Genomic DNA, 24,949 nt, shown 5'->3' on the forward strand with positions numbered 1-24,949 from the left:
ACATCTTTCGGTACACTGGTGATTGTTTCGGGCAGTGACCGAGCATCACGCCGAGGGGCGTTGGGGAGCGAGCAGGTGCCCCATCTTTCCACTCCGCTGGGCGGAAAAGCAACCCGTCTGCAATGAGCTGCGCCTCAATCTTATCTAGAGATGGGATCACCGGGCGGTCTGTGAGTCGTTCACTCATGCTGGGGCTAGTGTAGGTCCTCGTAATCGTTGTCGCCAGCGAGGCAAATGTTGTTTCGAGTGTCCAAGACAAAACTCTATCGGGGATTGTGGTTAGCTGAAAGAGTCGGTATTCTCCCTAAGACATGAAAACGGTGCCTAATATGGTTACAGATGCCCTACAGCCGACGTTCATTCTAGCAAGCGACTGAACCCCGACGCTTCCTCTGTTTCCCTGTTCACACTTGTTTTGAGGAGAATACTTAAGAGAAGGCCCATGTGCCGTCGCAATAAGTGAATTGCCTTGCAGGTCTGACCTACAAAATGCAATACCAGCTATCTAGTTGAGCTTACAGTCAAAATCGAAGTTGACTGACATCTCCGGGGTTCTTCGTATAATACAAACGCCACCTTAGATGTCCTGGCACTGCAGCCTCTGAAGGCACCGAGCCTCGCTATTTATCCCCCTATGTGTCGGCCCAGAACAGAAGGATTGAAAGAGAGAGAAGAGCCCTGATAGAAGGAGCTCGAGTTATCTATATCGACACCAAGCTGCCCGTGCAGCTCTGGTTGCTCTATATGGAGATAGGCGTCTACATGTCACTTGACTTCCTGTTTCATCCAACAAGGGAACTGAAACCCCAATACTTACAGAACATGTTTCGAATCAGGAAGCCGAAAAAGCAGTGGCAGAAGCAAGAGAGCAGGCAGCTAGGCAAGCTGAGAAGTAATATAATGTAAGAAATCTAGGGCTTGTGGCACCAGAACCCTCGGTCTCGCTACAGATGGGACTGGCAGCTGAAAATGAGATTCTAGAAATTGAGAAGCCATTGGCCTTGATGCTGGGCTCTTTCGGCTTGGCCCCCGAGACTAAGACGGAGCCCTCGCGGGATAAAACGGAGCGGCAAAGGCACCATTGGTCCTCCAGGATAACCTCAAATGTCTGCTGTCTCTGACTTGCGGGGTGGTGTTGACGGGTGACCAGCCAAGGATGGATTGCCGTGTTTCAATCATAAGTTAGATCCAACTCCGTTTCGCGAGGCCAAATGGAGCGTGGAAACTTGAAATGTTCCTGAAGGACCTGGATTTAGTCTTCAATACAGTGTTGGCTGAATAGACAGTTCTAGATCCATAACCGCTGCTTATACCGTCCAAGCTAACAGACCCATTTGGAGGTCATCGGCGACGATACTAGTCGGCTTTTATCTACAAGAGCAGTTGCTGCAACCACTACATGATTATCGCGCCTGCATTGTTCTTCGCAGGTACGGTTGGGGAGCTGGAATGCACTATCCTGGAGTAGTCCTTGAGGGTGCCTAAAACAGCATGAGGAGTCTCGTTCTGGAAGGATGTTTTGGCAATCCTCAACAGCTTCATCCTGATTGTGAAGCGGTTTCCGCCCGCGATCATACACCCCCTACCGAATGCCATCCCTGTTCTCGCCCCATCCGTTGCTAGCGACATCAACGGGAGGTAGAATTCACCATGAAAGCCGGGAAGCCCGTGGACCTGCTTCGCAATAGATGGGTTCAATTTCTATGACTTCAGTTATGTTGAGCAGACAGGTTCACCCTGGCGGTGGAACGAAAGACTGAGACTTTGATGCTTGATGGTGTTGAGATCTATTAAATATCGTCTACCACGTTTCCAACGTAAACGCCCTTCCACGTTACCACGTTACCATTCCAGTACATCCATACCTCGGCATCCTTGCCGTCGCTTTTGTACAGTCTAGTATTTTACATTTCGTTTCGTAATACAACTCATGATCGCCCTCGTTTCCTGTCCTCCCGGTCGAGTTCAGCCTCAACCTCTTCGTCCATCTGCTTGCCAATCATACGCTCCTCTTCCTCTTCGGCCTCCATCAACTCCTTGATCAGGTCCTGTTTCCTGTTCTTCCTGTTGTTTGCTCGCCTCTCCCGGGGCGCATTCTTCTCACCAGCACTGATTCCGCCAGGTCCCATGGTGATCTCCACTCTACGCGGCTTTGCTCCCTGTCCGGCTCGCTTTCCGCCGTCGTCGGGTCCTCGACCAGCACGAGCTTCCCGTGCTACTCGCGTCTTAGCACCCAAAGCCCACAGGTCTCCCCATCTCGCCTTGCGGGCATCGTGGTACGCGAGCTTGCTGAAACTCTTTGGTACTGTCCACCGCTCAAGTCTTCCCTCCGGTGTGCATAGATCAAGTGTGACATGTCCCTTGCGCTTCAGAGGGCGCATAACCGTTCGTGGGAGGGTCCCCATATCCACCTTCTCCTCTGTATTCTGGAAGCCCTTGAATGCTGCGAGTGTGGCCTCCTTACCCGTCAACGGGCTCTTCTTTGAAACTCCTCGGCGAATGGCTACGTAGCTAAAGTCCACGTCGCCTTGGTTGTGCTGGCCCGAACCGAGGACTCGGCTGTAGAAGTTAGGGCGGACAAATCGCTGGTTGAAGGAGCAAAAGTCCTTGCGACCACGGCTCTTCCCAGGGATTTGATACATCGGGCAAACGCCTTGGTTGGTGCAAGGTGCGACGATATGGCCAGGCTCTCGCTCGCGTTGGAACGCCGGGTTGGGGTTCTCTGGAAGGTTGTCCGGCTCCCCTGATTGCGGCTGGAGGAATTGCTTGAGCACGGTGTCTCGGACGTGGGCCACGGCCTCGAAGCCTCGGGGATGGGCCTTTTCTACAACAATCAGAATTCCGCCGTCTTTATTTAGCAGACTCCAGAGGTTGTTGAGGACTGCTTGTCGGTAATGGTCCTGTTCCTGTCCAAGGAAAAGGTGCGATGCAATGATGACGTCATAGCTCTTCCGTGGCTGCGGCTTGTCTCCAGCATCAAGATGCCCACCGCGCATCTCTCCAGAGTGCTCATAGTCAGGCAGTCTCGGCAGGAACGTCGTGTTTTCCAGAAACGTCTTGACACGATGCCGTAACCGGTCTGATCCCACCACAACAGTCTTCTTGCCGGGAGGGTCTAGAGCACGAGCCTCTCCCTTATCCTTCAACAGATCCCACTCCGCTCGAATAATCTCATCCCAGGCAACCAAACTCGCGCCACCAGATCCAGCGTCCAGAACATGGAGTCCGCCGGACTTCAACTTTGACTGTAACCACTCAGTTCCAACCCGCTTCCGCACCTCCTTCAAGATGGACATGGAGGAGGCATATGATGGGGGCATGGATCCCGCGATGAAAGCATCCGCCTCAATCTCAGTCATGTGCCGCTGGTCTGCTGGTAGACCAACTCCCTGCATTGGACCAGTCTTGTTCCATGACGGAGTCGCCGGCGAATTGGGTAGACCCGCGCCGCCAAAGGCTACTTCGGCCGCCTTTTTGACATGGTCAAGGTGGGTTCTGTCTAGAAGCTCGCGAATGGGGCTGATCAGCTGATCTCGAGGGAGAACAAGCTCGACCAAATCATCGTAGAAGCGACCCTCGACCGAGAGAGGATGGAACCGGCGAATATCGGCCAATTCCCTTTGGCTGTACTCTTCCTCCTCTGGCCAAGTCCTGGCCTCATCCATCTGACGTTCCTGCTCTTCCTCCTCCTTTGCGGCGGCCTTGTTCTCGGCCTCTCGTTGCTTCTTCTGGCTGACCTCGAAGTCTTGGGCAAGTCTCTGCATCGCATCGTATTCTCGCTGGCTTCTTGCGACCAAGTCGACATATCCGGGAGCTCGATGAGCCAAGTATTCCGACCCTGGTTCTTCGAGCTGCTCTTCCGGGGCCTCGTTGTTGGCTTCCTCTCCCTCTGCGCGGGGGATCTGATACGCAATTTCTTCAAACTCGCCGTCCTCAAGTTCCCGGATTATAGTCCCTTCAGTATCTGATCGGGGTGGTTGCGGCCCCATGTCGGAATGGGTGTCGATGCCAACATCTTCAGGCAGGGTCTCTCGTAAAGGTGGTCCATACAGTCGCTCGTACAGGGCGTATTCCTCCTCATTCAAGTAACCTTTCGGGAGGGTATCTCGAAAGCGTTGCTTAGCCTCTCGCACAACGTGTTCGATTTCCTCTGGCGATTGCTTCGGGGCGGCCGAGGTGGCGGTGACTTCCTGTCGCAAGCATCTCGATGTCGAAAAGGTTTGTGTAATTGCCGGGCTCCTATTGGCTTGGACGAAACGGGTGGGAGAAAAGGCTTGCGATCGAGCCAAGAGAGGATTGAAGGTGGAAAAACGAGCAGTAATTAATGAAGTAGACAAATTACGCCCCGGACAGGCATTCCGGATGCCTCGTGCGGACAGCATCTTGGTATTGTACAGATTTAGTAGTTGACGAGTTCAAGGTAGTTCGCATCTGGAACTTTTTTTGGCCATTGCACGCTGTCGCGCCGTCACGTGATACGATGATCGTCATCATGGCACTTCCATTTCATCACATTGGAGCATCATCATAACCCGAAGATCGATGATCAAGAAAGATCAGAATAATAATATAGACCATAACGCCAAATTCCAGTCTTTCCTGTAATATAAATTCCTTACACACAGAATGAATCCTCTCAACGCCCAATATCAATCACTCCGATACATGGATTCGTATCATTCACCACCCAAGTCGGCCAGCGTCTTAAACACAGGTTTCTGTGCCGGAGCCTTTGCACCACCAGGTCCAGCTTTTGCGCTCGTGGTCGGTTGTACTGGTTTGTGGGTGTTGAACATCGACTTCTCTGCCGCCTTGTAGGGATCGAACTGGCACCCAGTCAGCCTCACTCTTTTCTTTTTACTTTGGGGTACGTACCGAAAATAGAGACACCAAGTAGAGTCCCACAAAGACTATCATCGCATTGAACAGCCGGCCGAGGCTCCATGATGCCGAGGAGGTCACGGCACGAGCGCGTGACGGGGCAGCTCTCGGGAGACCCTCGCCACCGAGCTTCCGGCCGGGTTTCTCGAAGACAGCACCTCCACCTGCCTTGCCTGAGTCGCCAAGCTTGATGGCGTTCATGATGGCCTGTGTCAGGGCAGGCGGGTTGGCACCCTTGATGGTCTCGACACAGGTACCGTTGTGGAAGATCTTAAAGGTCGGCATGGCGGAGACGCTCTGGGCGCGGGAGATAGTGGACTGCGTATCGACATTGACCTTGACAAAGGCAACCTTCTTGGGGCGCGAGTGTTCGTTTGCGAGCTTCTCGAAGTGCGGGGCGATCATCTTGCAGGGGCCGCACCAGTCGGCGTAGACTATCGAGCGGGTGTTAGTTGCGCTGGGGAACTGCGAAAGCGGAGGGGCCGGCAAGTACAATCTGCGATGACCACATTGGTGCCGGAAAGGATGCTCTGCCACTCAGCGTTGGAACCGATGTTGACCGTCATTATTGCGGTGTTTGATCGAGTGTCGGCGACGTTGTAGAGGAGGAGTCGTGCTGGAAACGTGGAAGAAGCCAGATTAGGTTGCGTTGGTTGGTGTTCATGGCTGGATGTGCTGACCAAGCTATGAGCAGCGCCGGTTAAGGCAGGCGGTGGCCAAAGCGGTGCGGTTCTGCCGATGCTAGTGCACCCCACATTCCAGTTTGGGCTAACTTGCTCAATGACGATCGCCAGTGACATCTTAGATGCAAGTTTATTAGCGATCTAGCTAAATTCTAAGAATACACGTTCTTTCTCAAGAAGCGCAACTAGGACAGCCAATAGGAACCCATATTTAGGTCCTTGTCACCTTCTGGGACCTCCTCAGGTTGAGTGGCCATGGACAATGCGTATCTGATTCTCCACCAGCATCCCTCTGTTATGACATCTAGGCACCCTCTTGACCAGTTGATCATCGGCTGTGTTTCAATTTATCTGTCTTATGACCATGATACCCTGTGGGTTTTTATTAGAATTCATCAAAATTTGACCGTTTTGCTGGCCATGTCTCTATTTCCGAATTGCCATAATCCATCGACTTCTTCATGGCGAGTACAGAGCCAAGGTATCCGCAAAGGTGCTGTTGTTCTCGATCGCCCTGACCCAGTCCACGCCGTCCCGTTGCACCATGAATTTTGTCCCCACCGTGCTCAACCCCAAAAACCTCGTTCCATCTACCTCACCCTCGACGCTCAGTATTCTCTCCTGGCAGTACTCTGGAGATTTGTTACTTGCGCATGAGTCATTGTAGTTGTTGAAGAACGAGTACAGTCCTGCCCCGTACACGGCCACATTCCTTGAATTGAGGACTCTCATGCCCCATCCCATGGAACAGCCTGCTGCAGGGTCATTCTGACAGTCGGCTTGGAAGTCTGGGTCGTGAAGGAGAGGTACCGGTGGAAAGGGGTAGAAAGCGGGAGGAAGTGGTTGAAAGTATGCCTGTTCCGTCTGAGCGTGGCCGATGTACACGTCCCGGGTGTTGACAAGCTGATACTGGTAAAGGACATGGTGTTCCGAGCCAGTAGCGCTCAACCAAATTCGACCCCTTAGTGACTCAATTAGCAGGCCTCGCCCCGCAAAAATGGCAACACGGTGATACACTTGATCTTCTAGATCATGGTCCGCAACCCAGAGCCAACAGTTCTCCGTGTAAAGGCCGCCAGCAGAGGCTGTGATGTGCATACTCATGTACGCAGCAATGCAGCTAGAATTTCCCGCATTGGCACCTTTGATAGCAGGGCATTCGGAGACTTGCAAGTATGTTCCTGCAAACCCACCCACACGGGTGTGTACATCCCACATGCCTGAGGGAGTCCCAGGGGTGAACAGGTTGTATTCGATTAGAACCGCACCAGCTGCAGGTCCGCGAGTAGATAAAATGGTGTCTGACCACTCAATTCGGCCCACATCTCCAGGGCGGCCGACCTGCATAACAGGACGAGGGTTGCGCATGTCTTGGAACTTGGGTCCGGTGGCCATTATGATCGAGGCCTGGGCTTCTCCCACAATCTTTGCGTTGGCCGGGATGAAGACGGTATCTGTGACGATGTAGATTCCAGCATCTAGGTAAGCGATCAATCCATTGGTAGCTGTATAGCTGAACAGCCTGTTGAGTGCTTGGGTATCGTCATGGGAAGCGTCGCCCGCTGCCCCGCTGGCTCTCGCCGAGGTGAAGTATTTACTTGAGACTTTCTCATATTGGGGCTAATATTGATTAGCGGGAATCATAAACTCCAACAGGCTCCTGACCTTTGATCTCTCGTAGTACCTGTCGCCTTCGAGGAGGTTGGCACTGCGGCTTGTAGAGATGTTGTAGTACCCTGTCTCGTCGAACAGACCGCCAGGGTCCGCCAAATGGCCCTAGGAACTGTCAGTATGGAATCTCCACGACGCAAAAATGCTTACCATCACAAAAACACCGCTCCCTCCCGGGTTCAGTTTGTTTGCTGCAAGGTCTACCCCCCCAAGGCCCAAGAGCACGGCATTCACGTTCTCAAAGTGAACATTTTCCATCACGAATGAGCCTCCAGTCCCCACTGAACCACTACTCATTCGAGTCGTAGAGATTGCGGTGGCCACATTCTCAAACCAGCTGTCGATGATGGTGATGGAACCCACACCATGGGAGACATCATCCATTTTGATGCCGACCCGACAGCCCTTGAAAACTGTACTCTTGAACGTCCATCCCCAGTTCCACGTCATCCAGATCGCGACATCCGCACCGTAGAACCAAAGATTTCGTGCAGTATACTGCTGGTTCCCTAAAACGGTCGCATTGCCTCCGCCGTAAAAGTACAAGTCATTCAACAAACCACCAGAGCCTTCCTCAATGAAAAGGCCCGTGTGATGGTTTCCAGATACGGTCGAGAGACGAAAAACACAGTTGGTGACAGCTGACGCCTGAGAACAGGGCCAATGGATGCCGACAGCAGGAAAGTCCGGAGGGAGAGCCGTGGTGTCGATGATGAGATTACGGATCTGACGATAAAATGTGTTTGTCGAGTTCCAAGAGAGGGCACCGGTGAATAGATAGGGATTCGCATCGATGAGCGCGAAGCTGTCTTTGGAGAAAGAGCCGGATGCTTTGATGGTTGGTCGGTCATTCGGGTCTCCGATGAGCTGCGTGTAGTAGATATCAATGATGGCGCTGCTGATCAAGTAGGTTCTAGACAAGGTCAGGGCCAATTCTCTCGATATTCACTGAACAAGGCATACCCAGAAGGGAAATAAACCGTCGCGGGAGAAATGGTGCTCCCCTTGCAAATCCCCGGGGCACATCGGCTACCAGCACTGATGGCAGCGTTGATTGCGGCCGTGTCGTCAGTGACTACTCTGTGTGAGCTACCAATATGAAACTCACGGGCAGGATACACAAACCTCCATCACCCACGGCGCCGTAATCTCTGACGTCTCGGAAAACGCGGTAGTGGCTGTCGGGGAAGTACGGAGACCTGCCAAAGTGGCCAATCTCCTCCATCCAGTACTTGGCCTGCGCTGCACCCGCGAGGGCGAGGGTGATGATGGCCGTTAGCTTCATGGCGTCGCTGAGGGGCTCGTCAAAGTGTTCAAAGAAGCACGAGAACCAGAAATCCAGAAACTGGTGAGGTTTGAAAAAGAACAGCGAGCTGTTGAATTTTAAGCTCGTTGGGCTCTTGCCAGTCCGTATGGCACCTGCTCAACGTGACCCAACTAGAAGGAGCGACATACGGGTGAAGCTCCCTCCTTCCCGCCTATCATGCGCCGCGAAACATGACCTGTGCCTTTCCAACAACCACGTTCGCGAAGGAAACGGCCAGTCCGAAACTCCAAGATGCCACGCTCGACGGCGGATGACAACGTGCGCGTCATTCCATGGATGACGTACCGATATTTACAGTGATACAACTCCTCTAGACTTGACATGCGACACCACGCTGGTCCCACGGATCAGAGAGTCCCAATGAAATCCATCACTCCATGCCGTGAATCAGTGGCCTTCTTCGATCAGTGTGCGTGGGGACATGTCGAGGAATCGCAGGTGTTCTGTTTGGCCGACAACGATGCTGTGATTAAGCTAACGGAAGTTGTGAGAACAAGCGATCTCAACCCATGGCCGGGAAGTGATGGTTTACGTTTATTGTTTCAGTGTTATATAGTGAGTTGTAAGTTTGCGCAGGGTCCTTGTTGAAGACCACTGCTTCTATGTTGAGATCGCATCATCCAATCCAAGTCCAATTTTCAACGCCATCCGTGCGGCCACCGCCGTGTTCATAACCCCATTATACAGCGATTACTGGTGCTTAAACATCAAGAGAATGTGTGAGAAAGAAAAACCGTCTACAGTTCAAATCGTCGACCGGTTCTCTGAGTCGAGAGCAACTGCCTGGCCCAGAGCCCCAGACGCCATGCCCTTCTCGCCCGATCGCTTCCGCAAGACATTCTCGATGAAGGACTCACCGGCCTTGTACGATGAGCGCACAAGGGGTCCGCTGGCACAGTACAGGAAGCCCATATCGAGGGCTCGCTTACGCCACATCTCGAATTCGTCGGGAGTGACATACTTCTCGACCTTGAGATGACGCTTGGTTGGTCGCATGTATTGACCAAAGGTGACGACATCAACATCGACCTTTCGGAGTTCTGTCATAGCGTTAGCATGTTTCATGGGCCAAGTGGATCCTAGCTCTCGTACCTTCAAGCGCCGCTTGGAGTTCATGCTCCTGCTCGCCAAGACCGAGCATGATACTCGTCTTGGTGATGATTCCCTCCTTACCCTTCACATCCTTGACGTGCTTCAAAACAGCCAAGCTCTGTCTGAAGGTAGCCCTTCGGTCTCGCACATACGGAGTCAGGTCCTCGACAGTCTCGACATTGTGCGCATAGACGTCAAGCCCGCTCTCCGCCACAGTGGCCACCATGTCCAAATCGCCGCGGAAGTCACCGGTCAATGCCTCAACAAGCAAGGTCGGCTTCTTCTGCTTGATCCTCCGAATGGTCTCGGCGAAATGCCTCGCACCACCGTCTGCAAGATCGTCTCGGTCGACGCTCGTCAAGACGACGTAACCCAGTCCCCATCTAGCCAGAGCCTCTGCAGTGTTCTCGGGTTCGTGGGGATCCAACGGGCCAGGTGTACGGTTGGTCTTGACGCTGCAGAAGCGGCATCCTCGGGTGCACGTGTCGCCCATCAACATGATGGTGGCGGTCGCGGCACTCTTATCGGAGCCACCCCAGCATTCGGATATGTTGGGACATCGAGCTTCCTCACAAACGGTGTGCAGGCCCAGTCCTCGGAGGTCCTTCTTGATGCTCTTGAAGTTGTCGTTTCCGGCAGGGATCGGCGTCTTGAGCCACTCTGGCAGTCGCGTAATCGTCTTCTTCCTGCCCTCAGGGCCGACCTCGGCGGTTCTAAGAGAAAAGGCCTCGGTGGGTGAAAGGGGCTGCGCAGCTGAATTAGTGGACACAAAGTCGGAAAATGATCCAACTGCGGTGTCCTTGAAGTACGTCTTCCGTCTCGGCTTGCCGGCTTCTTTGGGGTCGGAGGGGATGGTAGCGAAAGACCGAATGGCGGGGGAAGAGGTCGCGCTCAGGGCTCGTCGGAGGGGGGCCTGAGCCCGTTTGAGAGAGGGGGCCATCGACGCCATGATGCTGTCGCCGAGCAATCAAGGACGGCAGGAGGCTCGACAAGGAGATATTGTGTTGAAGGTGGGATGTTCGGACAGGGATGGAGGTGAGCAAAAGATGGCTGCAGCTTCCAATGCAAAAAGTTGGGGAGCGACGCCGATGCGACCCGCCCAGACGGCTTCAAGCGGGTTGCTTCCGCCGTTGGCCAATAAAAATACCGCGCAATATCCTTAATCAGCCCCATCCCAACACCATCGCCAGGACCTTGACGTGATTCGGAGCGCGCTCCCGACAGCCACTTAGTCATCGGTCCGCGTGTCATAGATACCCGAGGCCGGACCAAGACGCCGAGAGATCAGATCTGACAGGTAATAGAGATCAATTGCCGAGTTTCAATACATTGACGAGTCACAATTCAACAAAACAAAAGTCGGCGGGGTCAGGTAGTTATGAGCAGGGCGTATTAAGTACTATTGCTCTCCTATCTACGATATGCCTCTTCACGGCTCATTCAGTCGTGATCCGCTCAAAAGCACCAATCCCCCTTTTCAATCCAAATCCCACCCCACCGAATAAAACAAAACTCATACTCCAAACCACAATCCTTCCCTCCAACACTCATGGGACCTCATCATACAATAAGCTGTTCGTCCTAAGAGAATGACAGAGCATTAGATGCGGGTCCCATGACTTGGATCACCTTGCTTTCCAAAGGGGTATCGCCAGACAGAAATGAAATAAAGCCAATTCATCCAAGAAGCAGAGGTATATGGAAGTGAAAATAGTATTGTTTCCGCGTCCTGACGTTCGTCCCCATCTCCTCAGTCCCGGCTCCCTGAGAAGCAAAAGAGCCAGGTGAAGGGATGTTGACGGATAACAATGCTAATGGGTCTCCAGCCAGCGAGCAGGCACCATGTCATCGTCCTAGCGATCTGGAATATGGGGATTTGTCATCTCAAAGCCGCCAACTGTCATGTCCCGCCAAAGCCTGGCAAGTAGCAGCTCAAAGGAGCGCTGTGAAATGTGTAGTGAATAAGTGTGTAGAAGACGAACAGGCTTTGGGGGACCCAGGCAGCTGGCGACTACCCTCCAGACGCGCCAGGATGGTGAAACCAAGGAACCAATTTCAGGAAACATGAAGAAAAAGTCGAGGCTATGCGCAGCGCAGTCAACGCGCGCGGATGCCTGCCGCTGGGGATGAATCGAAACATTAAATGTTGAAACCCGCGAGGTGTATCGACAAGGAGCGGGTGTGCATATGTGTGCGTGTGCTCACGATGAAACGAAGGAGGAAGTCGAAGCTCTCCATTGGGGCAGAGTCAACCAAAAATTAATTGAACTCATCAGTTGAAGCAGAATGGTGCTAGACGGCGTGGGCCGTTCTGCAGTCGGTATCGTGGCGCTGTTTGTCGTTTTATCGTTATGCCAGAGAAGTTTGGGCCGCGCTGTTGAGCAGGCCAAAGAGGCAAGGGTTGCAAAAGTTGCACAAGTGACAAAGGAAATGGGTGAGAAGATGATCGCATCGCAGAGCTCGGTTGACAGTAACACGGTTTCTCGTTCTTCATAGAAACCCTTCCTCCCCTTGGTAGCGCACCTGACGCTTTACATCAGGGCGACAACGACCATGCCGGCGACACCAGCCAGGACAACCTTGCCAGCATCCAGAGCAGAGCCAGCGCCCTCCTTGGAAACAGTGGTGGGCGTAGACGCGTCGGCAGCGGTGGAAGCAGCGCTGGCGAAGCTGGTAATACCGGTAGAGCCGGTAGAGCCGGGGGTGCTGTAAGCCGGGGTGGAGATCGGGGTGGTGCTGTTGGCGGCAGCGGCCGTGGGCTCGCCAGTCCAGGTCGAGGTGACAGTGTGGACCTCAGACAGAGTGTAGGTCTTGGTAAGAGTGGCCGTCTTGGTCTGGGTGGTGGTTCCCTCGTCGCTCGCGAGCGCAAGCGCGGGGAGGATGGCCAGGATCAGCTTAGAGAAGTGCATTGTGACTGCGTCGGTGTTAAGATATCCACGGTGTCGGTGTTGGTTGTGTATGTGAGTGCTTTCAAAGCGGGCAGCGGTATGTCGCGCGTGGTGCTAGGTGTATGTAGCTGGTGGTGAAACGGATAGTTGCGAGGTGGACAGCGAATCTCAGAGACGGCGTCGTTTGTTAATCCTCGGAGTCAGTCAAGTCGCAGACGAGTTGTTGTTGTTGTTGTTGTTTGTATGTTGTGGCTCGTGTAAGAGGCCAAGCGAGCGGATCGCGAGAGTGAAAGTGTGCGGGTTGGGGATACTCGGTATCCAGAGCGAGATGCAAATGCACAGGCTATGTAAGCGGGGAAGATGAATGTACGAGGTGAGTAGACTCTGCCAACGAAGTCTGTTGTAGTTGAAGGTGAAGGTACAGCGCAGAAATTCGAAGGATCGTGGGAAGGGTGGCTCAGTCGGGGGGAAGGGATCCATGAAGTACTTTGGGGGGGGCGGTGCGACAGCCAGCGCAGGGCAGCTAGTTGGGCCTACGAATTCAGACCAACTCAGGCCAAGGCACTCTCAGCTCCCACTTCGCAGCGCACCACACGCGCCAAAGCACTCAACGCCAGGCACGAGTTTTTACTGGGCGCCAAGGCGAGACTGGCCGAGATTGACCAGGGCTCCCCCCAAAGGATCCAGCGCGCCCCCCCAGGAACGGCCCCAAGTGCCGCCAGGCACAAACGCAAAGCGGCGGGGAGGGGCCAGAAACAGAGGGAGGGGGAGCCAGGAGACCCAAAGCCCTAGGAGGCGCGGTACCTGCGACATGGAATGCGCCCAGCCCGAAGCCATGTCTCGGGTACCGGTGACCTGGCAACCGGCTTCGCGACACACACTCCAGACACCAGACCACCAGGGCTCTGCACCAGACGTCGCGCGGAAATTACCACGAGCCCAACTTCAGGCACACTCCCGATGGGGCCTGTCTGCCCTGGCCTGGCTCGGCCTGGCCTCTGCTGCGTTCTGTCGTGCCTCAGCGTGGGCCGCCAGGCCTGGGCCTTTCCACCGACGACGTCGTACTATAGACGCCGACCCGATGCGACGTTGAGACTGGCCGCATCACGCTTTTCCTCGTCATCCCGCCCCGGTGTTTGTGTGTTTCTTTGGTGTGTCAGTTCAATGGCACGCGGTACAAGCGGTGCCACAGCCGCGGCCAGAGTTGTCTTCAACATGACTGTTACTACGTAGTACGTCCGCGTAGAGGGCCCTGTCTGTAAGTGGATTGGGAGGGGAGGGCTCTCATGCCTCATGCACCATGCATGCAGACTCTGCATCCATTCCACACGGGTTGTCAAGGGAGATCGACGCACGAGTTCCCGCGGCTGGACACGCGCATACAGACAGCTTCTAGCCGCTCTCATTGCCCGTGTTCCTAGCCCTGCGGGAGATGAGTGAATTTTACGAGGCATACGAAATCAAATCCTGCCCAAGTGGTGTGCCGCCGCTTGCAACAGTGGCGTTTGAGCCACCCACTCGCCACCACTCGTCCACATGGCGGCATGGAGCCCACCAGACAAGCTCAGCGCAATCAAGCCCAGCGGGTTCGTAGCGGGTTCGTCGCTGGGGCCGCTCCCCACTGTTTCGCAATCCCATTACTCCTGCTGGGTGGACGGTTTCCCTGTCTTGACTCGTCGCGGACTCGATGGGGTCAATTAAGTCCCCTGTCATTTTGTAAATCGGCGCGAACAACGGACGTGACCTTCTTCAAAAGAGAGCCAAATGATATTTAATCTCCCGGGCTGAGCGCTGATTGGCCGCCGTTGACACCACCCGCCGGCCTTGCCACTCCCGTCTCTAGCCCCCTGCCGTACCTGCATCGCTTCGCTCCGTCCTTCAGCCCTTGTGCCTCGTGCGCTTTGCGCTGTTCCTGGGGCGCTGCTTGTGGCTCGTCACGCCGTGGCTTTCACTGGGCTACTGGCTTCGCTCCCCTGAAGCTTTTCCCATTGAGGCACGATGCCCGTGCCACGACCAGACGAGGCTACCTGGCCATCTAGCTCTGTTTGGCTACTGTCGTGGGTTTGTCACTGGACTCTGGGGAAGCCCAACGGAAGAACTGACGACAAGGGAGCCGTCCAGGTGCTAATCAAATGTCGATCGACGTACGCGACGTGCCATCCAACCTACACGGCAAAGAGTCGCGCGCTACTGCATAATTTAGATGTGAAATGAGCTCCCGCTTGTTTAGGTAGGTCGCTCGTGAATTCCACCGCTTCGGGGCTTCTCATCTAAGCTGACCGCCTCCATCGTGTGTTGCCTCCCTTCTCTCGGTGTCTCTTGGGGGACTGGCTAGATGGGCAACAGGATGGCTCTGAATCCTCCGCCTGTCTGCGTTATTTTTGGGGACTACGTCGTTTCTTTTGCTGTTTGAAGTTCGTGGTCCCTACGCCCAAGCTGAAACCTCGCCAGAGAGACAATCCTGGCCTGACAATGGGGCCGCGAGCAGCACCTGGCCATTCATGAATCCTGGCGCTCGCCTAGACTGCCATGGAAGCAAACGGTCGGCCGTGCTGGCGTGCTGGGAACCAGGGCGTTCCAGGGTTGTGGGCTCTCGGCCACTCAATGAATCGCTCTAAATCAGCCATGGCGAGCGAACATAAGCACTGATCGGATACCCGCCGGTGCCCCGGATTTGCGACTGCCAGCCACAACGGTGCCGCCTCCAGTTCGCGTGGCTTCGAGGCTGCTGTCGGGCAAAGCTGCTGTACGCACTCTAATTAGCCATCTCGTTAATGTACGCACTTATGCATTGCTATAAATGTGCGACTATGCATGAGGTCGTATTCTCTTTATACCTTACACCAATCAATTGATCACAACATCGACTAGTGGGCGGTGCTTGTGCCAATGAATGAATGCCTCGTTGTTGGCGTGTCACGACCTATTCTCGTCGTTGGCCGTGGCGAGTCGGCGGAACGCCAACGCATCCGTCTGACTGCCACCTTATTTAGGCGGTATCATTAGTGCGACAGAAAGGCATCGCGTGCCCTGCGCCCCAGAAGGCGGCAATTTTCCGTCTCTGCCAGCTGTGGTCGACACCCTTTCATGCCGTATCATTCCCCTGCACTGCATCCTTGTGACATGTGCCTCAAACTAGAAGTCTGCACCGCTTTCCTAATGACGACATTTGCTCTCAAGATAGACCAGTCCACACTCTGCGGCAGGCATTGATCCATATCGCTCTCATGATTAGGTAGCTTAACATGCTAACCATCAATGTAGGTACTGGTGCGCAGAGAAAATCGACTCTCTAGCAGCATATTGTGGCTAGAACGTTGGGAGTTGAGCGGACATCGCAGAAGTCCCTGTACGATAAGCGATCTTCGATCTATCTTCCATGTTAGACATCACCCGGTCGCTTGCTTTCTCCAAGCTCCGCAAGGATGTTTGACGAAGTTATGAATAAGCAGCCTCGGTGCGTCCTTCTGGCCTTCTAAGCCTCCTCGCTGGCTTAATTGTTGCTGCAGTCTTTTGCCACCTTGGGCCTGGCCTACTACCTTGCACTGCCTGGGACTCTGGAACCGACATCCTCGAGGCCTCGCCGATGAATCCATTCCGGCTGGAATGTCCGAAAGCCCCCACTACCAATTCTTGTAGATCAGAAAGCTTTCTGCGGCGGGCAAGCGCCGACTATCGCTTTTGGGAAGGCCGGCGGATGTGTCCAAGCCAGGATCCATGTCACACTGAATGGATAGGATCGGGATGATGAGGATGAAAGCTCTTGATTTCCTAACCAACGAAGGGCTAGGGAACGGTCTAATGGATGAAGATAAGGGCGGCCTCCAGGACTAAGGTAGGGTCCGAAGGACATATCTCCGGAAAGTCTGGGACTGGAAGACCCGCCGAGGGTCTGAGACCGTATTCCTAGCAGCCGGTCTGGAAGACGTTCCGGGCGTCTCACGATGATCCCAACACGTAGCAATCTACAAGCCGCAACACCAGAAGGCGTCTGCAAATCATTCTCCAAGAGTCGTCGTCCTTTGCAAGGGACACCGAGCCCGCAACGGGTCGGAGTTATCTACATACTATCACATATCATTGTTACGCCTAGAATTCCATTCTTGAATGGATCAGTCCCTCATTTTGACTTGGGCCTCGACAAAGAGAAAGGCTGCGCGTCTGGCCGGTCCGTCCTGGAGGGTATGGCCTCGTTATCGCCTCGTTATCGCCTCGTTATCGCCCCGATCTCAAAGCAAAAGAAAAGGCTAGAGCCTCGATTTCTTGTTCTTGTGCTGGGAAAATTGCAAAGAAAGACGAAAAATGATTCGCCCTCTTACGCAAGACGGTGGGTTTCAACGAAAAGGATTTGACTAGGTTGTCGCTGATGTGCTTCCTAAAGTGCAAAGAGCGAGTATGATGATTCGGGTTCGCCTGAGTTTCAACAGATGAGTCCGCCCCTGTGCCCAGATGGCTCTATTACCCAGGAATTAACTGAGAAAACCTCTGATTCTGCCGGTTAAGGACTAATCCCGCTCTCGCAACAACCACCCAGCCGATAGCATGGCAATTTCTTAGACTAGCTGTACCAACAATCGCCAAAGCAAGGCCAGATGACTCAACATCCCAAGAAAGCATGCCATGGAGGGAGCAGGATTGAGCCGCATTGTCACGCTATTTCGTTTAGACAAGACATTAGAGCTGCTGCACTTTCGCCAAGACAGATGACACCAAATGTGCGTTCCAAAGACACCCAATCCGGCCGTCAGTAACATTAGACGGCCTAACGCACACCGCACTTCAACCTTCAACCCGTTTACTTTAGTGATGAGGCCGCAACTTCAGCAATGTATTAAATTTGATACAGATTGAAGCCCAACTTGCCGCGACGTTCCTTGCGGGGTCATGCAACTTACACATGTTCCTTCTGTCACATTTCGGTGCTTTGCTTCAAACTCATGGCGACCCTATAGCTAGATGATTTTTGCGAGGACGGCCGACAAAGTAAAACGGAGATGGAAAAAGGATTCAATCTAAGGAGATTTGACGTCGCAGTCTTTCACTGGAAGAGCGGGTCGAGGGCGGTAATATGTGAACGCTTGATAGCAACGTGGATCTGAGATCCGAGTCAGCAGTTATAATGTGGACCGAGAACAGAGAAGGAACCTTACGACCTCGAGTTTCACAACTTCTAAGTTCTGTGATTTTCCCTGTCGTGGCTCATCCATGACAGAAAGATGCTGACACAAGACTGCGACGCGAAATTGAATCCAGATCCCATAATATCGTCTCAGTATCCTGCTCGCAATGGTCCCGGAAAAGTACTCAAGGGGGATGCGACAATACTGCAGCGACAAATCGAACCCAAATCCGTGATTGCTTCCCCGGAGATCCTGACGACCCCAAAACGCGGCTTCAATCGTGCTGCGCGGGATTGCCTTCGCCAAACCAATTTCATTTCCATTGTCATATTTTTGGAGACGTCTCTCCCCCAAAGAATTGAGTGCCATACGTCAAATTGAGCCTGATCCTGACGTAGTCCTTTTCTGGAGATGTGACGCCCTCAACGAGCCCAGTATCGTACCAAATCGACCCCATGACCAGACTGTATTTCTGGAGGTGGCTCGCCACTGTCGCGCCTAACACAATTGTAGTCAAAGGGGTCCTCTTACATGGAATACGAGACGAAAAACATAAAAACAGGGATGGCCAATAAGTCGGCTGGCCTCTATGTCTCGACCTTCCGGTCCGACCACGCGTAGCTGTCCACCGGCGCCATTGCTGACAAGCCGGTACTTCAAAACTGCCCAGCTGGACAGAAAAGAAAGGCGAAATTAGTAGAGATCATTCAACCATTTAGGAGATACTACTGCTAATTGAACGCCCACGTGGAGCGCGATAAAGGGTCTTTTAGGTGCTGCTCGTCTCGTCACTTCTCGCGATGGACATCTTCTACAGCACTTTGTTTATTGTTTTGCCAACAAGCTTGTTGCCCTTATGGGTATGGAAAGCTTCTACCATCTCAATATTTTAGACTTACTGACTTCCACATCATTCAACTGAGCGCAAAGCAAGGCTTCCCATAGACACGGCCAGATATATATTGACCAAGTTATACAAAAACAACTCCTCCATGCTCACCTCGTTGATCGGATTCATGCGAAGTATATTGATACAGATGAAGTTAAGAGCTTAGCAAACTTCCGTGCGTACCAGCCAATAATTTTGTGCTAGAGCTTGCAAAATAGAATCCCCTTTCTTGACAAAGCCAAATTTTGAAGCATCATCTTTGGATTCCACTCACGAAAATGCCGGCCAAGTTTCCATAACAAACACAGAGTTCTGTTTTCATCGTGGGAGGTCCAACGGCAAGCGGGATCATGATTTCCGCAGATCAAACCCACATGACCAAAGTGATTGAAACAAAATGCAACTGCATTATCTCTACGGCACCAGCGTGTATGCGCCAAACACACTCTTCCGTCCAACTTACCCTGATTCCTGTACCATGTCAATTCTGGCATCTGACCTACGCATGCTTGTTTGGTCGCCACTACCAACAATATCCGAAAGAGCGAACAAGATCCCTCGGTGTAAACAAAAACATCAACTCTCCAACAGAAGCTCGTCATCTCAACCTTCCACACTCTCATGTCGCATCCAGGCCATATCCGGATGTCTTGCAAGGTGAAACGTCATTTCCATCGGCTCAGAGTGATGTTGGATTCCAGCCCAGCATTCTGGCTCAGGAAGACGGAGTGTTGGCTCGATGTCCTCCCAGCGAGCATCATCCCATAGCGCAGCGCTCCAAAGATCAAGACGGCCTTCCAAGCGCAATAGTTCGTAGTCGAACATGTCGGACCACACGGGGTCGTCGGTGGACATGGTAAGTTGTTTGGCCTCGATCCTTTTCCACATCCGAATGCCCGCCACGTCGCCGGTCCAAAATGGTTTATACTCGTCGAGAGGCTTAAGCGGTTTGCGGGTCCATGTGTGTCTAGCACCCCTGGAAATCACCATGCCAATTCCATGTATTGGCTTTTCAAGAATGTCTTGCTCATGCTGAGAGAGGAAACTGTCGCGCTCCGAAGGATCGGTTTCGCAGATGGCTTTGTGGAGGAAAGGGATCCCATAACTCAGAAAGCCGGGCATCACCCGCTCGCTGCGGTACTCATCTCGTCCTACAAGGCATGGATCAGCAACTGGCTCTCCAAGTGAGAAGGGGGTGTCAAACTCACCAAAGCCGTGCAACACTCGTCTGAAGAAGGACTGGATTGCAATCACCTGGTACATCTCCCATGGCGCCAGCGTGTTTTCCGTCAAGTTCAGATGCAGTTCTCCAAGCTTAAAGTAGAGGTCGACGTAGTAAGCCTGGGGCTGATCTCCCCCCACATACATCTCTTGACAGAAGATTCGTAGAATCTCGAAGAGGTATATAGATTGTTGAATCCGAATCTGTTCGGTTTTGGACAGCTGTCGCTTGGTCAGGGAGTCTCGGAACGGGGCGAAGTTCTGCTCTCGGGTTTCGGCGCATTCGCGAAAGCAAACGTCGGCGAGGTCAACCACCTTGCGGTGCAGTCTTGAAACTGAGCTGGCTGAAGACATATCTAGGTTGTGAAAGGAACCTGTGTCCCTGCAGGTTGTGATTTTCCGGACCGCATGGCTGATGTCGTCAAGGCTGAGGTTGTCGAGGTTCTTCATGGTCAGTTTGCCAGCGAGGAAAGCGACCCCAGCATGTGTATATACTTCCTCTGGAAGCTCATTCTTTAAGACCTGGGTGGCGAGGCGGTTATGATATGCGCGAAACAAGTGGTATATAGTGGGATGGGCATGCGAGGCGTTCAGAAGAGAGGCCAAATCGGGACAGAACTCCAGAATAGCCAGGATGAGCTCGTTGGCCAAGTCTGTCAGCCTGACATGGCGCCGAACGGCAGTCATTAAGCAAGGACGAGGCGAAATCGGCACACCCGCTGCCATACCTGATATAAGCAAAGAGCAAAGAGTATCTATAAAGAGAAGAAATGATGCTGGAGAGTGACGGCAGAGACGCTAAAGCTGGATGATGGAGAAGCTGGATGATGGAGAAGCTGGAGTAGACGGACAAATCGAAGGCAGCAATGCGGCCAAGGTGACACATGGGATATATTTCGAGGTTTAGGAAGGTGAGTCTTTGATTGCCAAACTCTGGAGTGGAAGGGCCAGAGGACCATCAATGCGACTGACAAAGGGCAAACGCCAGCCATGGCCTCCTGAGCGCCGTCATGCGCAAGCCATGGACCGTGATTCATTTCGAAAAGCGACTCTGGTTCGTAGTTGGGTCGAACTGGATGCAAGTGGCGACAGTGAATCGATGGGGCATCTGGCAGTCGTAGAACATGTCTAGGGTAGGGAACGAGGCAGCCGTCAAGCGATGGTGAAGCATGTTAGAGGGCACCACGGCTAGCGAATGACGCCCAATTCTGGAGAGCCCAGTCGGCGGGCATCTCTACGTCGTCGAGGCGGGCGCGCGGAAGGCCATGTTTCTTTTATTAGGACCCTTTGTTCATGATGTCCTTTGATGCTAATTTTACGTCCGCATCCACTGGCGAAACTGCAAAAGAAAGGAACGCAGGCAGACTCCCGGCCCGTGTCGGTTCTTGGTCTCAATTCAGGCGGGCTTGCTGCAGGCTGCCCGCGCCACAGATGCAGGTTCTGTTGCCTCGCCCGAGTCAGCTGGCGAGTGCAAGCCACGCATTCCCCGCAAGAGGCAGATTTCGATAGAGAAGATAGAGCGCAGAGACGCAGGCGAGCTGTGCGGTGGTGTGCGGTGACGTGTGGTGACTGGCCGCTGTCACTATCTGACGCACCTTGAACGAGATATCCGTAAACGTCGGGGCAAGTGGATGGCGGGCCGAGGCGCGATGGCTTACGTTAGGGCGCTGTTGGGGTGTTTCTTGTTTCCTCAAGGGTCTTTATCATTGGGGCCCCGCGAACCGTTCGCACCCACGGAAGCGCTGCCGGATCTGCAACCGCCGCTGCGTTCTGCGAGGCGTCGCCAGTTGGCAATGCCACTTACTTAGTACTTACAGTAGTGTACTGCGCAGTGCTTAACCGACCTGCACAAAACAGACCCAGCATTCAGGTTAAACACGCCAAATCCTGGCCTAGTTCCCCATCACCACGCGGCCAAGCGGCGAAGCGGTCTACGCCGAGACTCCAAGTGGACCACTCACCGTCTTCAACCGTCATATCGGGTGCTGCCAGGCGACTCTACCACTCTCCCCGGTCATGTCAGGGCCTGTCATTGCTTGTCAGACCCCGACGGCGTCTTGGCTTTCCCTCCACTCCCCCCTCTCCTCCTCTACCATGGCCACGGCTCTTCTGCATACCTTATGTAGTTCCACTCAGCTCTTCTGCAGTCTTCTGCAGTCCTCTGCAGTCCTCTCGGATCCCTCTGTCGCCCTCGAACCACTCTCCGTTCGTCTTGGGATCCTGTCTGGCCCATTCCGCAGGCCCAAGTCCTCTTTCCCTCGCTTACATGTTCTAGTCTGAACCGTCCTCGGGGTCTAGCCGGTCTTCCCTCCTGCTGGACCCTGTCAGAGCTGGTGAACAAGTCATTTTGCATATCATTCTCCCTTCGTACTTTCCCATTCGATTGGACCAATGTGCTAAAAGCGATGCATCTCAAGTCGGCCACATGAGAAGTTGAGGCAGAACGTACCCCTCCCTTGAGGCACTTGTCCCGGTTCTTGCCAACTCGTCGACCTGATTCCTCTTTTGTGTCGTTTAATAGTCGATCCTCTGATGTCTCATTCTGCATCTGTGCGTCTTCCTTGATCTTTGACCAAAAATCCAAAGAGTCTGAACCGTCCGGCTCGCAGTTATGGCCGGCCACAACAGTGCATTCACCCTGGTCCGCGAGTCCAGCAAGTTCACCCTCCCCAACAAAAGCCCCTCGTAGGGGAGGGCCACGACTAACTGAAGTTCACACAGGCTTCTATGACCGCATGTTCTTCATGTTCCATCGGCTCGGAATCCAGTCCAATATCCTTGTGTCAGCCCGTTATGCTCCCGCTGGACTGGACGAGGGAAATCGGCTCTCCCGGACCGCCATCACCGCCGCCCTTCGGTCCGTCGTTGAGGCCCACTCGGCGCTCCGCATTGTTGGGGTTGTACAACAGTCACCCAAGGGCGACAGCCACCACCTGCATATCGGCATGTTGCACAGCATCGACCTTGACCACTGCATCGAGTTTGTCGACGATGTCGATGGCGCCGACGCTGACTTCTTTGAGAAACTGCACAACAAATGGGAGTGGTTCGAAGAAGATTCAGGCCGTCCCTGGTGGAGAGTATATGTGGTAGGAGGTCGTGATGTCGTCTTTGTTTTGCATCATCTCGTGGCCGACGCCAACTCGGGTATTGTCTTCCACCGGACCTTGCTTCGAGGGCTCAATTCGCTCCCGCTTGTAGGGCTGGCATCGGTCGACCCAATCGTCACCATTGACCCGAACACGGCTTCGCTCTTCCCGGAACCCATGAGTCTCTCTGACCATAAACCCTCTATCCCGGAGTTAATCTGGGGACAAATCAAGCGTTCCTTGGTCGGCCTCATATTTGGGTTCACTCTCCTCTTTAGTAGTTTGCAGCCCGCAAAACCATACTTCGCGTCAATTACAGAGGTCGCACCGCCTGAGATGCGCACTGTCACACGTGTCTCGTCTCTTCGGATTCCGGCGCGCAAAATGTCTGCTGTTCTCGCAGCTTGCAGAGCCAACGGGACTACCTTCACTGCCCTCCTCGCGGTGATGTTGCTGGCGACGTTTTCCGTTGACCTCTTTCCTCAGGAAAGGTTGGCTGCTCTCGGTACGCCTTCGACATTCGGCCCTATATTCGGATGCCCAGGCTCGGTGGCGTACTTGCTAGCGATGGAGTCATGATGAACGCCGTTGGCGGTAGCTTCCATACGCACTGGCTCGGGTATTACCGAAGCATTGTGACCAAGCACAGTGACAAGAGCGGCAAGTTGGAATATGTCCCATCTGTTAACGCTGAGACGACCTGGAAGCTGGCCCGGTCCTATCGACGATCGATGCTGAAACACATTCCCAACAAATTCATGAGGTCGTGGATGGCAGGGACGTTGCTGGGGGGCGATCTCGAGAGCTTCGTAAACAAGGCACTTGAAGGGATGGGCCGAGTTACCAGCAAGTCGTTCTTCGTTTCAAACCTGGGCGCGTTTACGGTCCAAACGAGTGGGGCGACGGGAGAGGAGCAGATAGAGCAACCACGGTGGGGAATCGAGGACGTGCAGTTTTCGGCAGCAACCGTCAACGGCAATGTAGGCAGTCGGGGTTTCGTATTCAACGTTGCCGGGGTCAGGGGGGGCGATACCGTGGTCAATGTATCCTATGAAGAAGGCGTTGTGAGCAGGGGACAGGCAGAGGACTTGCTGGCGTTGACCATGGACAAGATTGAGTCCTTGCTGGAGTCTGAACAGAGACGTATTGCAGGTGAGTCATTAAGGAGTTGATCGCTTGGCTGGGAGGGTGCGACATGCTAACTCGGAATAATCGACAGCATCGGTGGAGGAGTAATATTATGTGGGAAATAGTGGAGGACACTTATGTGTGTGATCCAGGTTTGGCGCCTCCAGACCCCTGGGACTTCGGGGGTGAAAACATGGTAATCAGGGAGTCGACGAGCAGGTTTGAGTCAATAGTGGGGACGAGGGTGATGCCTTTCCCATCGCAGCCGTACCTGGTGCCGAGGGTGGATTTGTGGGTTATGGCAAGTCGGGACTTGGATGTTGGATACCGGCCAGTGCTGGTTGGTAATGAGGGGGAGAGTCTCAAGACTGGGGAGGAATGCAAGAGGTCGACTCGGCGTGGGATGGGGCGGGGAATGAGCACTTGGCAGTCGGTATCTCCGGTAGCGTCGGTAATGAGGTCAATAGGATTTCCTTGATTTTTGGATGACAGTGAGGCCAAAGCGAGGAGAGTACGAGAGTTTGGAGTGTCGGACTTGGAGGACGGGACGGGACGGGACGGGACGAGGCGGGATGGCATGATATGAATGGCTGCAAGCAGGAGAATAAAAGAGGAGATGAGGGGACAGACGATGAAGCCTCGGTTTGTGCGTAGTGGGGAGGGTTGGTTACATTCCCGCCAACGTCGTACCTCTTTCCCGTCGTCAGCGCCTTGTTCAGTGTACTCCGTGTGCGTCACCCTCGAGTGTCATGACGGGTGAACGCTGAGATGACATGACGACGGCAGGCAAGACACCGTACCGAGCTAAAGAAAGCCAGATTTGACATCCCAAGGGTTAATATTAGTGCTAGCAGACGGTAGCGCCCTCGACGCCCGCGGGCCTGCAAGAACGCACGCAGATTCATCATGGTGGCTCTGAAAGTCATGGATACCCGACACGGGAGTGAGACAAATATGGAG

The 24,949-nt window shown here is 53.7% G+C and overlaps 7 protein-coding genes across 7 annotated transcripts; 2 read left to right on the top strand and 5 right to left on the bottom strand.

The window, feature by feature from the left end:
• Positions 1-1,763: 1,763 nt before the first annotated feature.
• On the bottom strand, positions 1,764-5,540 carry BGZ61DRAFT_386635 (mitochondrial small ribosomal subunit Rsm22-domain-containing protein). Its single transcript, XM_046242745.1, has 4 exons — positions 5,375-5,540; positions 4,876-5,315; positions 4,739-4,826; positions 1,764-4,366 (listed from the first exon to the last, which is right to left on the bottom strand). The coding sequence occupies exons 1-4, from the start codon at positions 5,445-5,447 to the stop codon at positions 1,929-1,931; spliced, it is 3,039 nt and encodes a 1,012-aa protein (XP_046106865.1). The 5' UTR covers positions 5,448-5,540; the 3' UTR covers positions 1,764-1,928.
• A 483-nt stretch (positions 5,541-6,023) lies between these two features.
• On the bottom strand, positions 6,024-8,520 carry BGZ61DRAFT_492429 (pectate lyase superfamily protein-domain-containing protein; the record flags this gene model as incomplete). Its single annotated transcript, XM_046250550.1, has 5 exons — positions 6,024-7,184; positions 7,230-7,340; positions 7,386-8,148; positions 8,199-8,310; positions 8,361-8,520. The coding sequence occupies 5 exons, from the start codon at positions 8,518-8,520 to the stop codon at positions 6,024-6,026; spliced, it is 2,307 nt and encodes a 768-aa protein (XP_046106866.1).
• A 521-nt stretch (positions 8,521-9,041) lies between these two features.
• BGZ61DRAFT_386642 (lipoic acid synthetase) lies at positions 9,042-10,762 on the bottom strand. Its single transcript, XM_046242746.1, has 2 exons — positions 9,655-10,762; positions 9,042-9,602 (listed from the first exon to the last, which is right to left on the bottom strand). Exons 1-2 carry the CDS (start codon positions 10,601-10,603, stop codon positions 9,307-9,309), a joined length of 1,245 nt encoding a protein of 414 aa, XP_046106867.1. The 5' UTR covers positions 10,604-10,762; the 3' UTR covers positions 9,042-9,306.
• A 1,423-nt stretch (positions 10,763-12,185) lies between these two features.
• On the bottom strand, positions 12,186-12,563 carry BGZ61DRAFT_475942 (uncharacterized protein; the record flags this gene model as incomplete). The annotated part of the gene is made up of 1 exon (XM_046248751.1): positions 12,186-12,563. The coding sequence occupies one exon, from the start codon at positions 12,561-12,563 to the stop codon at positions 12,186-12,188; it is 378 nt and encodes a 125-aa protein (XP_046106868.1).
• Positions 12,564-12,652: 89 nt separating this feature from the next.
• BGZ61DRAFT_572247 (uncharacterized protein) lies at positions 12,653-13,635 on the top strand (the record flags this gene model as incomplete). The annotated part of the gene is made up of 1 exon (XM_046256096.1): positions 12,653-13,635. The coding sequence occupies exon 1, from the start codon at positions 13,021-13,023 to the stop codon at positions 13,633-13,635; it is 615 nt and encodes a 204-aa protein (XP_046106869.1). The 5' UTR covers positions 12,653-13,020.
• A 5,027-nt stretch (positions 13,636-18,662) lies between these two features.
• Positions 18,663-20,222, bottom strand: BGZ61DRAFT_516181 (uncharacterized protein; the record flags this gene model as incomplete). Its single annotated transcript, XM_046252283.1, has 2 exons — positions 18,663-19,702; positions 19,760-20,222. 2 exons carry the CDS (start codon positions 20,220-20,222, stop codon positions 19,155-19,157), a joined length of 1,011 nt encoding a protein of 336 aa, XP_046106870.1. The 3' UTR covers positions 18,663-19,154.
• Positions 20,223-20,782: 560 nt separating this feature from the next.
• Positions 20,783-24,787, top strand: BGZ61DRAFT_516182 (alcohol acetyltransferase-domain-containing protein; the record flags this gene model as incomplete). Its single annotated transcript, XM_046252284.1, has 6 exons — positions 20,783-20,826; positions 21,133-21,312; positions 21,468-21,790; positions 22,494-23,352; positions 23,406-24,013; positions 24,142-24,787. The coding sequence occupies 6 exons, from the start codon at positions 20,783-20,785 to the stop codon at positions 24,465-24,467; spliced, it is 2,340 nt and encodes a 779-aa protein (XP_046106871.1). The 3' UTR covers positions 24,468-24,787.
• Positions 24,788-24,949: the final 162 nt, after the last annotated feature.

The sequence above is a fragment of the Ilyonectria robusta genome (genome assembly GCF_021365365.1).
Source record: "Ilyonectria robusta strain PMI_751 chromosome Unknown BGZ61scaffold_6, whole genome shotgun sequence".
In the NCBI taxonomy this organism is placed as follows: Eukaryota; Fungi; Ascomycota; class Sordariomycetes; order Hypocreales; family Nectriaceae; genus Ilyonectria; species Ilyonectria robusta.

Excerpts from the sequence above, each read along its gene's own strand:
- BGZ61DRAFT_386635 (XM_046242745.1), bottom strand. The coding sequence starts at position 5,447 with ATGACGGTCAACATCGGTTCCAACGCTGAGTGGCAGAGCATCCTTTCC. Across the intron at positions 5,316-5,374 it reads CAATGTGGTCATCGCAGATT|TCTACGCCGACTGGTGCGGC; the intron begins GTACTTGCCGGC and ends CCCGCTCGATAG. Across the intron at positions 4,827-4,875 it reads ACTTGGTGTCTCTATTTTCG|TTCGATCCCTACAAGGCGGC; the intron begins GTACGTACCCCA and ends ACTGGGTGCCAG.
- BGZ61DRAFT_386642 (XM_046242746.1), bottom strand. The coding sequence starts at position 10,603 with ATGGCGTCGATGGCCCCCTCTCTCAAACGGGCTCAGGCCCCCCTCCGA. Across the intron at positions 9,603-9,654 it reads ACTCCAAGCGGCGCTTGAAG|AACTCCGAAAGGTCGATGTT; the intron begins GTACGAGAGCTA and ends ACGCTATGACAG.